The following is a 13,418-nucleotide window of genomic DNA, read 5'->3' as shown; positions in this document are numbered from 1 at the left end:
GGGGAAATGCCCTTTACGATGACCATGTTCGCGAGCATGGATGGTGGTCAGAAAATAGCTCGTGCACCGCCACGTGTCCACGTGTCACCGTTCTGACACTTTGTCATGGGACCGTATCACTGTGCTAAGACTGGATCTGTTTGTTCCCTGTCTCGCCTCCTCTGATCTATTTAAAAAACACAACGAGGCATTCAGACCGAGACTACTGAACAAATGTGCCATCTTCTATGAAATTCAGCTCTCGTAAAAAAAAAAACACCTTTATCAGAGTAATGTCGAATGATAGTCATCGCATTGATTTGTAAATGCCAATTTTCTGATGTCTCCGAGCACATCAGGGCATGGCATAATGAATTGTTAACAAGACAGCGTCGACAGGAAATTCAAGACAAATCCACCGATACGTTTTAACACAAGTCAAGACAATTCACACACATGCGTCCGTAACATCACGCACGGACGCAAAAGAGGCACCGAACATGCCAAACAACTCGCTTCCAAACGCCGCAACAACAACAACATACATTTGCGAATTTCACAAAAAACGATACCATAAAAGTAAAATCATAACGATCCGTACCTCTCCAGGTAGCTGCCCTGCAAATTGCTGATTGTATCGAGCATGTTGACAAATGTGGCCGGTGCGGTAGTCGGCACGCTACTAGGCTAGAGAGACACGACAAGTCAGCCGCCAACACGCGCGCGTTTGCTAGAATCTGACGGGAGCGCACCGACTTGCGCCACACTTAAACAAGCCACAGTGGGTGGAGCGTGGGGCTGGAAAAAGAACCGATGTGTTTCCTATTGGTGGGAATGAGTGGTGAGGTGGGAGGGCGGGGGATGGTTTATTGCATTGGGAGGATTAAGCCACACAGCACACCCACTGACTGCACTGTGGATGCCTTTCGCACCCCCTCCCACCGCCACAACCTAAAATAAACCGCACAACCAGAGCCGGAGCAACGCAGACTTGAACACGAGCGCCACCTGCTAGGTGCGAGTGCATTTTGCTGCCGGGACATTCAATTGCTGCTGTTCGCTAAACAAAAAAAAGTTGAAACTCGGGGTGGTGAATGGTGACGGTTGAGCAATGGGCGATGTTGACTCGCTCCACGCCACTTGCTCGCCTCTTTGGAGCTACCACTGGACATCTGTGAAAGAGCTTCATAGCTCATCTTCTTGGTTCTTTCGGTAAAGTCACGTAGAATGGAAATAATAAAATAATTCTCACGACGTTTCGGCCACAACGCAAGCAGCCGTCCTCAGGTGAAGACCAGGTCTGTCGGGGAGACAGCGTCTGAGGACGGCTGCTTGCGTTGTGGCCGAAACGTCGTGAGAATTATTTTATTATCTTTTATTTTTATTATTTTATTATTTCCCTTCTACGTGACTTTACCGAAAGAACCAAGAAGATGAATCCCTGCAGTCACGAAAGCTTTAAATCGAAAAAAAGCTTCATAGCGCATTGGTTTTCTCCAGAATAAATAAGGATGCTGATTCTGAGAAGAGCCACCGCTAGAGAGGGTTCTAAAGAGGCCCCCCTCTAGATGGTGTTTTGGCCTACTCTTTCATGCTGGCCAGACGTCTTGGAAGAGGTGGAAGTGCCCACACTTTACCCACCACACACAACCTGCCAACTGATTTATCACTGCCGCCCATTAATAATGATCAGAATACGTATTTGTACTTGTACTGGAGGAATCCGATTAGCTATAAAGCTCTTGTTCACAAATGTCCAATTAAGTTGTGTGTTCTCTGCTCGTTGGTTTTCTTTTCATATTTTGTGTTACTTGCCTCTTTATATTGAGAGTATTTTTGTTCATGAAATATAACAACTGTAAAACGACGAATTTGGATTGAAATAAGATACTATTTGTATCCTTCCATGGTCGTGCATCTTGTTTAAATTGTTATATTCCCATTAAAAGTTAGGCATCATTACATGTCTACCAATTTATGGAAAGGTAACCGTAGACTTTTTTCCATGACCACTACTTCCCATTTCCACCATGGGGACACTACCTTTGCGCTACCGATGTAACTCTGCAAACTGATAAATATTCATTTCCCGGCGATGTCCTTCAGCGGCGATTGTTAAAAAAAATAAGACATCTCCTAAGCACATCGATGCTACATCCACAGCTGAAACATTTTGCATAAGCACTTTTCTACGTGGATTGACAGGGCAATAATAACATACTGGTGGTAAGATCCATACGTAATATATCATGAACCATCTACTCCCACCTTGACCCTTCATGATATAGTCTCCATGTGTTAAGTCTGCGCCCTAGTACATTTCATTCTGATGTTTGACATCACGTCAGGATGCTAATAAGTATATATTTCCTCGGTGTCACGTGTATCCCAAATGCATAGGCAGCCGACAATTCTTTCGACTGCGATGAATGTATTATGGTGTATCGGACTGGGAGTGTGCATGTTTCACGAACACTATGGTCACATGGCTGTTCGCCTTTGGCATTCTCCGGTTTGACACCCGTGAGACTAGGCCCTAAAGAAGGCTGTCTCTGGTGTGGACCGATCTGTTTAAAAAACAATATATATTACACTGGTCAACAAATTTTTTTTTTTCTGGCCTGGACTTTTGCAGCTGTTTTAGACTAATTTCAGGGTGCTGATTCCAAATCTGATCTCAGATTTGCCCTATCACATCTCATTTTTATGCTATCGGCATACCCCATTTTCTTTGATTTTACCCGAAATTAACTCTGTCACTTATGATTGCAAGTTGTTGCGAGTCAGTGACTGCTTTAGTGTTAAAATATGGTGCTGTATTTTTAGGATAGTGTGTTTATAATATCATTTTATGTAGATATCCACATTTATTTAATATTTTTCTTCTGCAGTTTTGATTGAAAATGCAATATTTATATCTCAAAAACCTGATGTGATAGACAAAAACTGATGCCACATTTGGAATCAGCACCCCAAAATTACCTTAAAACCGTTGGAATACCTTATGCCAGAAAAAGGGTGTTGACCAGTGTTATCAGAGCGTTGTTTGTGTGGATGTTCGCCACAAGTACGTGTGGTTAATGCAGACATGATTCCTTGCAAAAGTTTCTATTTGGTGTTTGAACATCTTAACACCTCCTGTTTTATTGCCAGAAAGGGTAAAACCTATTCTTATTTTTTCATCTCTCACTTGAATAGTTAATGCAAGCAGTGTGGTGTGTTTTCGGGCTGTACCACGTGCTATTCGGCACGTGGTATGACGTTCCCCTGCACGTGCCGGAAGCTTCTTAAAGAACCAAACCGTTCTAGATGTGAAGCTTTCGTGACTGCAAGGAACAGTCCCTGACTACCACATTTAGATAAGCCCCTCCCCCCTCCACTTAACTTGTAGTTAAGATCTTGTCTCATGGATTTCTCCTCACTTGATACAGTAAATTTAGCTGTGACGGTCCCACCTGAAGACGGAGGCTTGTGTTGGCTCCGAAACGTCGTGATTTAATTGATTTATTTTCATTGATTACTATTTTTATTCGTTTTTACCTACGTGACTTTACCGAAAAAAAAACCTAAGAGTATGAACCAAACCGCTCTTCAGGAACCAAACGGTTCTTCAGGATTCCTGAAGCGATGTGGCACGAGACGTCGGCCAACGTGATGAACCATGCGTGGCACAGTGGAGCGGTGTCCTCGCTTTGTGAAGAAACAAACACTGGCATCTTGAGTCGCGCGCCAGTCTCAAACGCCGTTTTATTCAAATTGACGATGACATTTGAACGTTGTGTATTAGAATAAAGTACACATCGTTACGTTCGAAAGTGTTGTGGAAATAAACAATGTTCAGTGCAAAAGAGGTCGTTATTGTTGACACTCAGCTTCACGATGGTTTTTGAGTTTAAATGTTTTGCATTTTTTAAACAAATGTGCTAAAACGGGTGCACGTCAAACGCCCAATCGCTTAAAAGCAGTTCCACCGCGTTTCAGTCACTTCCGCTAGTATATAACATCTCTTCACGGCCTTGCCCCACCATTAACTCGCTACCCTCTTCGTCTCGTTTCATGTCCCCTTCCGCCCGCTCCGCTCTCAATCTCTACAACTCCTCACCCCCCTCACGCTTGTGCACAATCACCGTCTCCGTTTTCCTACTCGCCCCCCTTGCACTGGAACAAACTTCCCCTCCGCATGAAGCACCCCTCTCTCCCTGTCGAGTTTCCGCTCCTCGCTCAAGACCCCCCACGTCTTCCACCTGGGCCCATCCTTCCCTCCATCCCTAGGCACCCCCCGTAATTCCCGTACCCGCTAATCTCATAACCCCATCCCTATTCACCGTATCACTTTAAGCTACCCTCATTGTACCACTCAACACCCTTGTAAAGCGCCCTGGATAAAGGTGCTATAGAAATATAAGATAAGTACTCACTCCCAAACACAGCACGAACCCGCTTGTCCATCCACTACTGGATGAGGCCCTCACCCACATCATATGGGTCATCGGGGTCATCAGTGCCGGCCCGAGCCTCTTGGGGGCCCTAAGCAGAATTTGATTTGGGGGCCCCCCTCCCACCATCATTTATTCATTCATTCATTAATTCATTTATATCACTTGTTTAAGTTATTTAATTGTAAAAAAAAACGATTCGGGGGCCCCCTGGTGGCCAGGGGGCCCCAAGCAGCCGCTTAGTTCGCTTATGCCTCGGGCCGGCCCTGGGGGTCATCTGACCAGACTTCGTCGTGCTGGCGAGTGCTGGTTGGCGAAGGTGGGGAGGGATAGCGGGGGATGAGGTGGGGGGGGACATAGACGTGGGAGCAGAATACAGTACAACAGCAGATTTTGCTGCATTGCCATCTGTTGCCCGCAAAGTAACCCCACAGCAAGCCTAGAGCACACTGTTTTACTCATGCTGGTCGCTTATACAAGCGCTATCCATACCCAGACGCTCTTCATGCGATGGCCAAATCAATCGTATCGTAAAATAAAATAAAAAATCCCTGCAAGTCTATAAATAGTGTAACTATAATAACCCTTGCACGAAGCCGGGGACTAACTGTGTGGAATGCGCACGGGACTGAGCAGTGTCAATGGACTGTAGACACGAAGGGGCTCGTACAATGCAGGCAGTCTGGGCCTGGCACAACATGTGCTCTGTTCTCTCGTGGGCCACGTCAACAAATGACAATGTCGGCTCCACCACATCCTGTTCTCTCCACCTCGGCTCATCCGATGAGCTAATGGTGCGTAATTAGTGCGCGCGCGCGCGCGTGTGGGTGGGTGGCCACGGCTCCGACTTCCCCATGACAGTCGCCTCTCTTCCCTGAGAAGGTCAGTGTTTACCACAACCCCCCACCACCCAGAGGAAAGCATCAATTGAGACACCGTCTCCCGATGACATTTGAAGAGGAACTGACAACATGATATAATATCATCATGGGACCTCCTTTGCCAGTACCAAAATATACTAATAGGGTTTTTCCCCTTTTTTCTGGCAACAAAACTGACACCTTTAGCAAGGAATCATGTTTACATTAACCACAATACTTGCAGTCAAATGAAAACAAAAAACAATACTCTGATAATTTATGCATTGTCCTTGAAACTCTAAAGAAAGCTGTCTCTGGTGTGGACCAATCAGTTTCAAGGACAATGCATACATTATCAGAGTATTGTTTTTTGTTTGCATTTGACTGCAAGTATTGTGGTTAATGTAAACATGATTCCTTGAAAAAGGTGTCAGTTTTGTTGTCAGAAAAAAGGGGAAAAATCCTATTAGTATTAACATGATATAACTTTATGCGGAGTTGTTTTATTACTACTTATTTACACTTTTTTTTACCCAGGAAAGACTCAATGGGTCTCAAGGCGTTTTTTTTACGAGGGTAATGTTAAGTTTTCAACAGTAGAGGGAGCAAATGCTCGCCGTGTCTTTCCCGATTAATTTTTCTAACTTGCCAAATTTGGAGCATGAAAGCAGCACTCAATGGCCTACCCTCTTTCGAATTGCGCTCACTGCCACGTACACGGTGGCAATGTCACGGTGAGTACACTCGCAGTGTTAACTAGGGCACACTGCTGGAATCCGAACCACGAAGCTCTCCAAGAAACGGCGGACGCGCTACCGTTGGGCGATGCTTCGTTTGAGTCATACATTCAATGCCATCGGGAGTTCCAGAATATACAGGAGAGTGCAATTCGTTGGCACGTTTCATGAAGGGCACTGCAAGATCCCACCGTGTAGGTCCACACGCTTGCTGAGCCGCATTTGACACTAAGTGCTCGCCGCAAATGAACCACCAATAACCTCGCTGATCTCGTCAAGAGCACAAACCATCACGCGAACTCCGGTCATCCTCGCAGAAGCGGCTTTTGGCTGCTGGCCATCGAACAAAGACGGTCGCCGCATCGCGCGGCGCTTTCAGATGCGCTTCTGCGCCCGTCTGGAACGCTCTCTTACTTCCGATATTAGGAGGCCACTTTGAGCTATTCATTTTTAAATCTAGTTTTAAAAGAGAACTGCTTTTTAATGTTGAGTGTGTTGTCCTTCCCCCGTACCTTAGATTAGCACGGTTGGCTACGTACGGCGTAAATTACTTAATTGGGATTATGCACGGGAGCAACTTTGCCCCCCGACTGCAAACAAAAACTTGGCGGGACCCTCCTGTAAAGCAGGCTGGAGATTCCGTGAGGCTTTCCAAGGTAAACAAGCGAAACATGAGCAATGGTATTCAAGTGGTGCCCTTGCATATTGAATCGGAGCTCTTGGTGTCGCCCCTCTTGATTTCACAACGCCCTGGTTGTGCAACCGCCCCCCCAGGAGCGTTGTCATCGTGAGACAAATCCGGCCGTGACGTGTGTTTCATTTCCATTGCTGCTGTTTTCAACAGCTGCCATGAGGGAGCTATGGCACTTTCAATTCTGGATTGAAAACTCATTTTTCTTAGAACTTTATTTTTGTGTTAAGTTTGTTGTACTTCCCCGCACCTCCGATTAGCACAGTTGGCAACGTACGGTGCGAAAGAAGTTCAACACACATCCGTAGCATTCATAACTACTGTATAGGCGTACCAGGGACAGTGGTCGGTTGCGTGATGTGCAGATTGCATTTCACATTCACAACAACAGGGCAACTCTTTCACCGAGACACTTTGCGAGTGCCACTCAACCGCCCTCGTGGGAAATGTTCCGTGCTGATTCAAAATTGACGCTCCTTTGGCAATCCACTGATAGGAGACGGCCCTCGCCTACCATCCCAGCCATGTGGGTCAACTCAATAAACCACTTTTGAGTTTCCAAAGAGCGGCGGCAGGGCTGCGCGTGAAACCAACGAGGTGTTGAGTTAACCTCAAACTGGGATGGCCTTCCAATTACGTTCTGCGTGATCGGTCACGGAACTTCATTAAACACATTCCTGCGGAGGGAGCTGGTAGGAACGTTGGGTTGCTCGGTCAATGGCCAGGGTCAACGGCGGCGTGGTGTATTACGCAAATATGCCCGACTGTGAGGGCGGGCACAAGCCGGCGTGAGTAGGTTAAACGTTGAGTTTTATAAGGGCACCACGGGGTGACCAGCCCTATCCCCACCCAGCCCCACCCCCCCCACCCAGCCCCACCCTCCCCACCCAGCCTCTCCCCACCCTCCCCACCCAGCCTCTCCCCACCCTCCCCACCCAGCCCCACCCTCCCCACTCAGCCCCACCCTCCCCACCCAGCCCCTCCCCACCCTCCCCACCCAGCCCCTCCCCACCCTCCCCACCCAGCCCCTCCCTGCACGACGGACGGACACAATAATCCCCTGTGGGCTGGTGTAACCAGGAGGTTCCTACCCGTAGTATATGTGTGCAAGGATATGTGCACTGACCAGCATGGTGAAGTATGGTCAAACAACCCCCATGACTGACACGGTGCGGGAAGGTCGTCATCTGGCAGTGGGTTGAAACGCGGTTGTGAATTGTAATCTTATTGTCGTCATGTCGGCTTCATATTCTTTGTAGATTTTAAGTGCGACTGATCTTGCCAGAACTGTCTTGGAAACGAGATGTGACGCCTAAGGGTCTATCCGGATTAAATGAGGATTTATAAATAAATAATCAAATTACAAGGTTTCATAAACCATGGCTACTTTCTCAGTGATGCAGAGGGATAATACCTTGGTGGTGATTGCAGAACAACTGAAGTGAAACAACGAATGCTCTGCTCACTGTGAGTAAAAGTAAAACATTAAATGTAAAATAAAATTTCATATAATTATCATGCACGCCTGATCTCTGAAATAGTACATGCCACACACGAGATGCATAACGACGCACCGATTCATCGAACAATATCGACTTGTAGCTCACGATACATTTATAAATCGCGCGGGCACGCATCAATGTTTTTCAATTCATATCACAGCGCGTTGCATGCGGGGCTAACGTGATGGACAGCAAAGGGCAGTAAAGAAAAATCCATTATTGTACCGTACTTAAATCTTGACTTAAAGCTTTCGTGACCGCAGTAATTCATATTCTCTGGGTCTTTCGGTAAAGTCACGTAGATATTATTATTTTTTGCTATCTACGTGACTTTACCGAAAGACCCAAAGAATATGTACCGTACTTCTTTTGCACTCACACGTCTATGCCTATGCTCCCCACCTTCGCCAACCCGCACTGAACCGCGCGGTATAAAGTATGATTAAATAACTCCAACGACCCACGCAGCGACGGGTCGATCAAGGGGCTGTAAGTGCACGTGTCTTGTTGCGTGGAGCTCGCGGCGACTCGTAGCCGCCACATTCGACACGTGTGAAACACAAACAACACGAAGCATAATTGAGCTCTACAACGCGTGTTTATATATATGTGTGTGTGTGCAAGCGTGCGTGTGTTTCTATACAACACGCACGCGAGGCATTCATTGCAAAGTTTTTTTGCCCGAGGGAATAAAGTCAGCTCATAAGTGAGGCAAGCAACACGTGTCAGAACTGTTCACGGGCAATGTGAGCGCTTAGTGTGAGACGTAAACTCCCCGACTGAAAACAGTGGTGAACGCTACGCAATGAAAACAACACTGTTGGACAAGCACAGTGCCTGTTAATTACCCAGAAATGCCTCTTGGGGTCTCAAGATTCCTATTTTCAGCACAGTCTTGCAATGGGGGATGTTTTTTTCTTCGTCTTCTTCTTCCAATGCAATTAAATTACTTTTGGGAACGTGGAAGGAAACCAGAGTAGGCACGCGTGTGTGAGCATAACACTCAGAAGCACAACGCAGATTCAATCCAGATATCCGATATATTGAGTTGTCTGTGGACTGAATCAATAAACTGTTATGAACTATTTATATTTTACCCAGTATAGCCCACTGAGCTCTATAGCTCTTCTTTCAGAAGCGACCTGGTCGCAAATGATAGCACAACGTGTTGGAAATGTCTCTCGGCCAAATACCGTTCGTCAATATTTCTCAATGTGGACGGAAAAACTGGAGGACTTGTGAAAAATCCACACGCAAGAGACACGCAAACTCAAAATATACAGCCGTCAGGGTCGGGATCGAGCTCACGAGCCTCCTGCATACCAGGCGAGACAAATAACATCTCAATCTTGACGACATCTCGCCGCTGACACCTCCTAGCTACCTCACAGCGCCCCAACACCTACAACACCTGGAAAGCCCCGGTTGGTCACCCATCCGAGCGCAAACGAGGTACCCCCCCCCCACCCACGCTGCCGCCCTTGCCCCCCACCCCCGCGCTTAGCTTCTGAGATCAGGTGAGTTTGGGTGATGTGGTCATAGAACAACAACACAAATCAGTGGGTGGGGGGCAACTTACAGGTTGGTGGACTTCTGTTTGTTCTTTGTGCCGCCGTCCGTCTCGCCGATGCCCATATCGGGCGGGGACACCTGTGAAGAGAGAGCAAGGAAATGACGAACGGGGAAAAAAATAAAACGAGAATCATCGCTGGCGGCCCACGCGGCAGGCAAGAGCGGGTCCGCTGCTTCGCTGTTGGGCGCAAGCGGCGCACGGAAAGAGCGCCCCTCTCAGCGTTCGGCGCCGTTCACGGGAAGCAATTCTCCACCTCGCGCCTGCCACTTGACACGAGGCGCCAACGCGTTGCACTCAAAGTGCCACACTGGCACGGACGTAAAGGAAACACCCTCACCCGCACCCCGCCCCCATCCCCGTAAGAAAAGTTAACGAGTAGAAAGGTTTTTTTCTTCCAAATTTAAGCAGCTCCTAACATCTCCTGCACACCGTTTTTCGGACAAGCCACGCAAACGGAATGCCCTTTGCAGGGGAGATGGGAAAAAAACAGTGTCATGGTTTTTTCTTTTCTCGGAGGCATTTGTGAAGGCAGACGCTGCCACGAACTAACGTCGCCGCTCCCAATGGTGATAATTCCGCAGCAGCTGGGAGGGGCACGTCCGCAGTAGAACGACACGTTTTTGAAAGGGCATCACAGACCCCTTTGCTGAACCTCGTAATAAGCGCCGCGCACTTAAAAAAAATATATACGGACCGGACTCGTTTCCTCCGCGTGTTGTAATTACCTGGGTCGTTTGAAATATCTGCCTTTGTTCTTCATAGACGCTGTCCGTATCCCCTCTCGGCATTCGCGCGCATCGTAAATCGGAAACTGCTCCCGAGGTGGCAGCTGCTACGATGCAACCGTCCCGCACGCATATGGGGCGCACGAGTCATTAGCCTGCGGGTGCGGATGAATGGGTTTTTGAACAAGACTTGTTTGTGTCTGCCCTCGCTGCGGTGGGTGGAGTTGGGAGTTACCGAACCGGCCAATTGGCCAGCCCCGAGCCACACGTTCCCATCTGGGGGCCCGATCCCACATTTGGTTCCACCATGGGCCACGACGGAAAAGCGACAGGATGCAAGAAAAGTGCGTGGCACGAGCAGAAGCGACTGCTAAACTCACAGTAGCCGTGGACACGCTGGGGAAAGGTAGGCGGAGTGTGAAATGCTTGCAACGCTCTCCTGTTCAACGGCCCCACCTCTTCACACAATAGAAGCGTCTAACCTTCCAAGGCAGGCATGTGCTTGACTTTGGAATGTGCCACTTTCAGCAAGTATGGGCGTTTTGGTGCTTTGCGAACATTCATCACCCACCCACACTTCCCGCTTGGATGCACCCACGCACAGTTAGCATTGCACTTTGTGATTGAGGTGGGACCCACCAGAGTTTAGGTTGTGATGGAAAAAGAGTATAGACAAGCATGAAGGTGCAGCCCTGGAAATGCTTGCTCACTCTGTCGTTGGCGGAAGGACCTCCACAGGAGGGAGCTTTAGACTTTTGACTTTTAAACAACTTTTATTGTCGCCAGCAGTAACAGCACTGGAGGTGATTCCGATATGAAATACACAGTCACCAGCAAACAAGTAATCGCTATAAATCCACGCGCTGTGGTGCTAAATGCAGCGCACACAACACGAAAGAAAAGTCACGTGGTGGTGGTGGTGGTAGTGGTCATCGCGCACGCAACGGTGACGAGCGAGCGCTTAAGAAGGTAAACACGAGGGTGCCGTCCACGCTGATACTGAGGGCTTTTCCGGCTCCCCAGCGTTCGAAGAAGACGCGCACATCACCGACGTGTGTGTGGTATGCGTGCTCCAGCCGGAGCCGCGCCTTGAGCAGGCCCTTGAACACTGGAAGCGCAGAGAGAGCCTCTCTAGAGGGTAGATTGGTCTACTCTTCCACGCTGGCCAGATGCGTTGGTAAACTAAACTAAAACAATTTTTATTTTAAGGCCCACTGAGCTATATAAAGCTCTTTTTTCCCGAAGCGACCTTGCCGCAAACGATATCTCAGAGTCGTGGCTTATCACGTAGAAATGTATAGCGGCCAAATACCCTGAACACGTGTTTCTAAATGTGGAGTGGAACTAAAGAAACGGAGGACCCAGAGAAAAATGGGTGCACCCATACAGTTGGCGATCGCCGGATTTGCAGCACCCATTTACACTGCTGGGCGGACAGAGGCAAAGTTGGTTTGAGAAATTGGCCCATTGTTTCAAACTGCCGCTCCGGGGAGATGGAATCGAACCGGTGACCTCAAATTTGCAAGTCCAGCCCCGCTGACCATTACACCCGGCAAACATCCGTCCGAGACCGATTACGGATTTTTTAAAAAGTATCAGCGGCCGACTTGAGGGCCACGTTGTGACCAGAGCGCGGGAAATCTGATCTCTCCCCGAGCAAAGAGCAACGCTTTGTCCCCCGAAGGGCACGGCACACGAGCCTGGCGCCTCTCGTCGCGATTAGCGCTTTACATTTACGGCTACTACTACTAAATACAGCCGTGGCCTCTGTGATGTCACCACAGTGCATTTTGTACATGGGGGGGGGGGTGGGATTTAAAAAAACTGAAAAAGAAAACAGGTGTCGGCTTTACACTGTTTACACGGGAATTGAACGTGTAACATTTCGACAAATTCGTGATACGGACACGGACACCATTCTCTCGGAGGACACGCGACTACACCTGTGGCTGATACAAGAGACGTATTTGCTCAACTGCTGGTGTCCGTCTCCAAATATGATCTCTTCTTTCTCCTCTCAATCACAATAATGATTTACTTTTTTTTTATCCAGGAAAGTAGCAACAACTTCATTTCAGGAGGGTTCTGCATTAGTTTTTTTTTACATATCACGGTGTTTTTGCCCAATTAATGAGTGTCTGTTATACGTGTGGGAGGAAACCAGAGCACCCGGAGAAAACCCACGCATGCAAGGGGGCAACACTCTATCCCTGTACAGATGGAAACACATGGAGTTTAGTCCACTCGCTGTCCTGCCTTTTCCTGGCAAGCCAGGGTACGGCACCTCCTCGATACCCATGGGAATGGCGTTCACAGCATTTCTGTGATCCACAAACCCTTGCCTCCAGACTGTGGATTGCACGCAACGTGCATAGCCACCGCTGCCCGGCGAGAACGGCCGGTCTATTCTGCAGCGTTCCCTTGAATGGCAACGTTGTGCAAAGTTGTATTGACCTCTGATGAATGAAGGGGCTAAGTTGACAATGATCAGGATTTTTACTTTCTACATCGCATTTTTGAGTGGAGCATTCTAGCTGCAGGTTGCCTCTGAAAAAGAAGCTAATGGCTCAGTGGGCTTTATCTGGTGAAATAAAACTTGTTTTTGTGTGATTTGCTTACCTCCTATTGTGTTGTTGCATTGTTTGTTTGTTGTTGTAACTTTCTGACCCTCCACTGCTGGACATCTATGAAAAAGAGCTTTCTGGCTCATCGGATTCCTCCCCCAGTATCAATATGATTCTGAACGTGCTGCGATTCTATGCTTGCGCAAGGGCACTACAGTACGTCCAGGGGTTCACTGCCAGAGTCAGGGTTCTGCGAGCCACGAGAAGCATTTCCGGAGAGAGTTCGTGTAGTTTTGCTATTCCTCCCTTGCTGCAGATGAGAACTCGGTTTTAATCATGGGCATCTAAAAC

General features: G+C 48.0%; 1 protein-coding gene across 7 annotated transcripts in view; it reads right to left on the bottom strand.

The window, feature by feature from the left end:
• LOC144948503 (regulator of G-protein signaling 8-like) overlaps positions 1-13,418 on the bottom strand; it is a 164,958-nt gene that overhangs the window by 6,433 nt on the left and 145,107 nt on the right. For 5 of the 7 annotated variants that reach the window (XM_078878035.1, XM_078878030.1, XM_078878029.1 and 2 more), the window contains one exon: positions 9,785-9,855. In XM_078878035.1, coding sequence (XP_078734161.1) covers positions 9,785-9,855 — 71 coding nt within the window. Of the gene's footprint in view, positions 1-580; positions 725-9,784; positions 9,856-10,503; positions 10,592-13,418 lie in introns of those variants that run through there. The other 2 variants (XM_078878033.1, XM_078878034.1) reach the window with 2 other exon arrangements.

Source organism: Lampetra fluviatilis, chromosome 49, assembly GCF_964198595.1.
Source record: "Lampetra fluviatilis chromosome 49, kcLamFluv1.1, whole genome shotgun sequence".
NCBI lineage: Eukaryota > Metazoa > Chordata > Hyperoartia > Petromyzontiformes > Petromyzontidae > Lampetra > Lampetra fluviatilis.
This window is presented reverse-complemented; position numbering and strand designations above follow the sequence as displayed.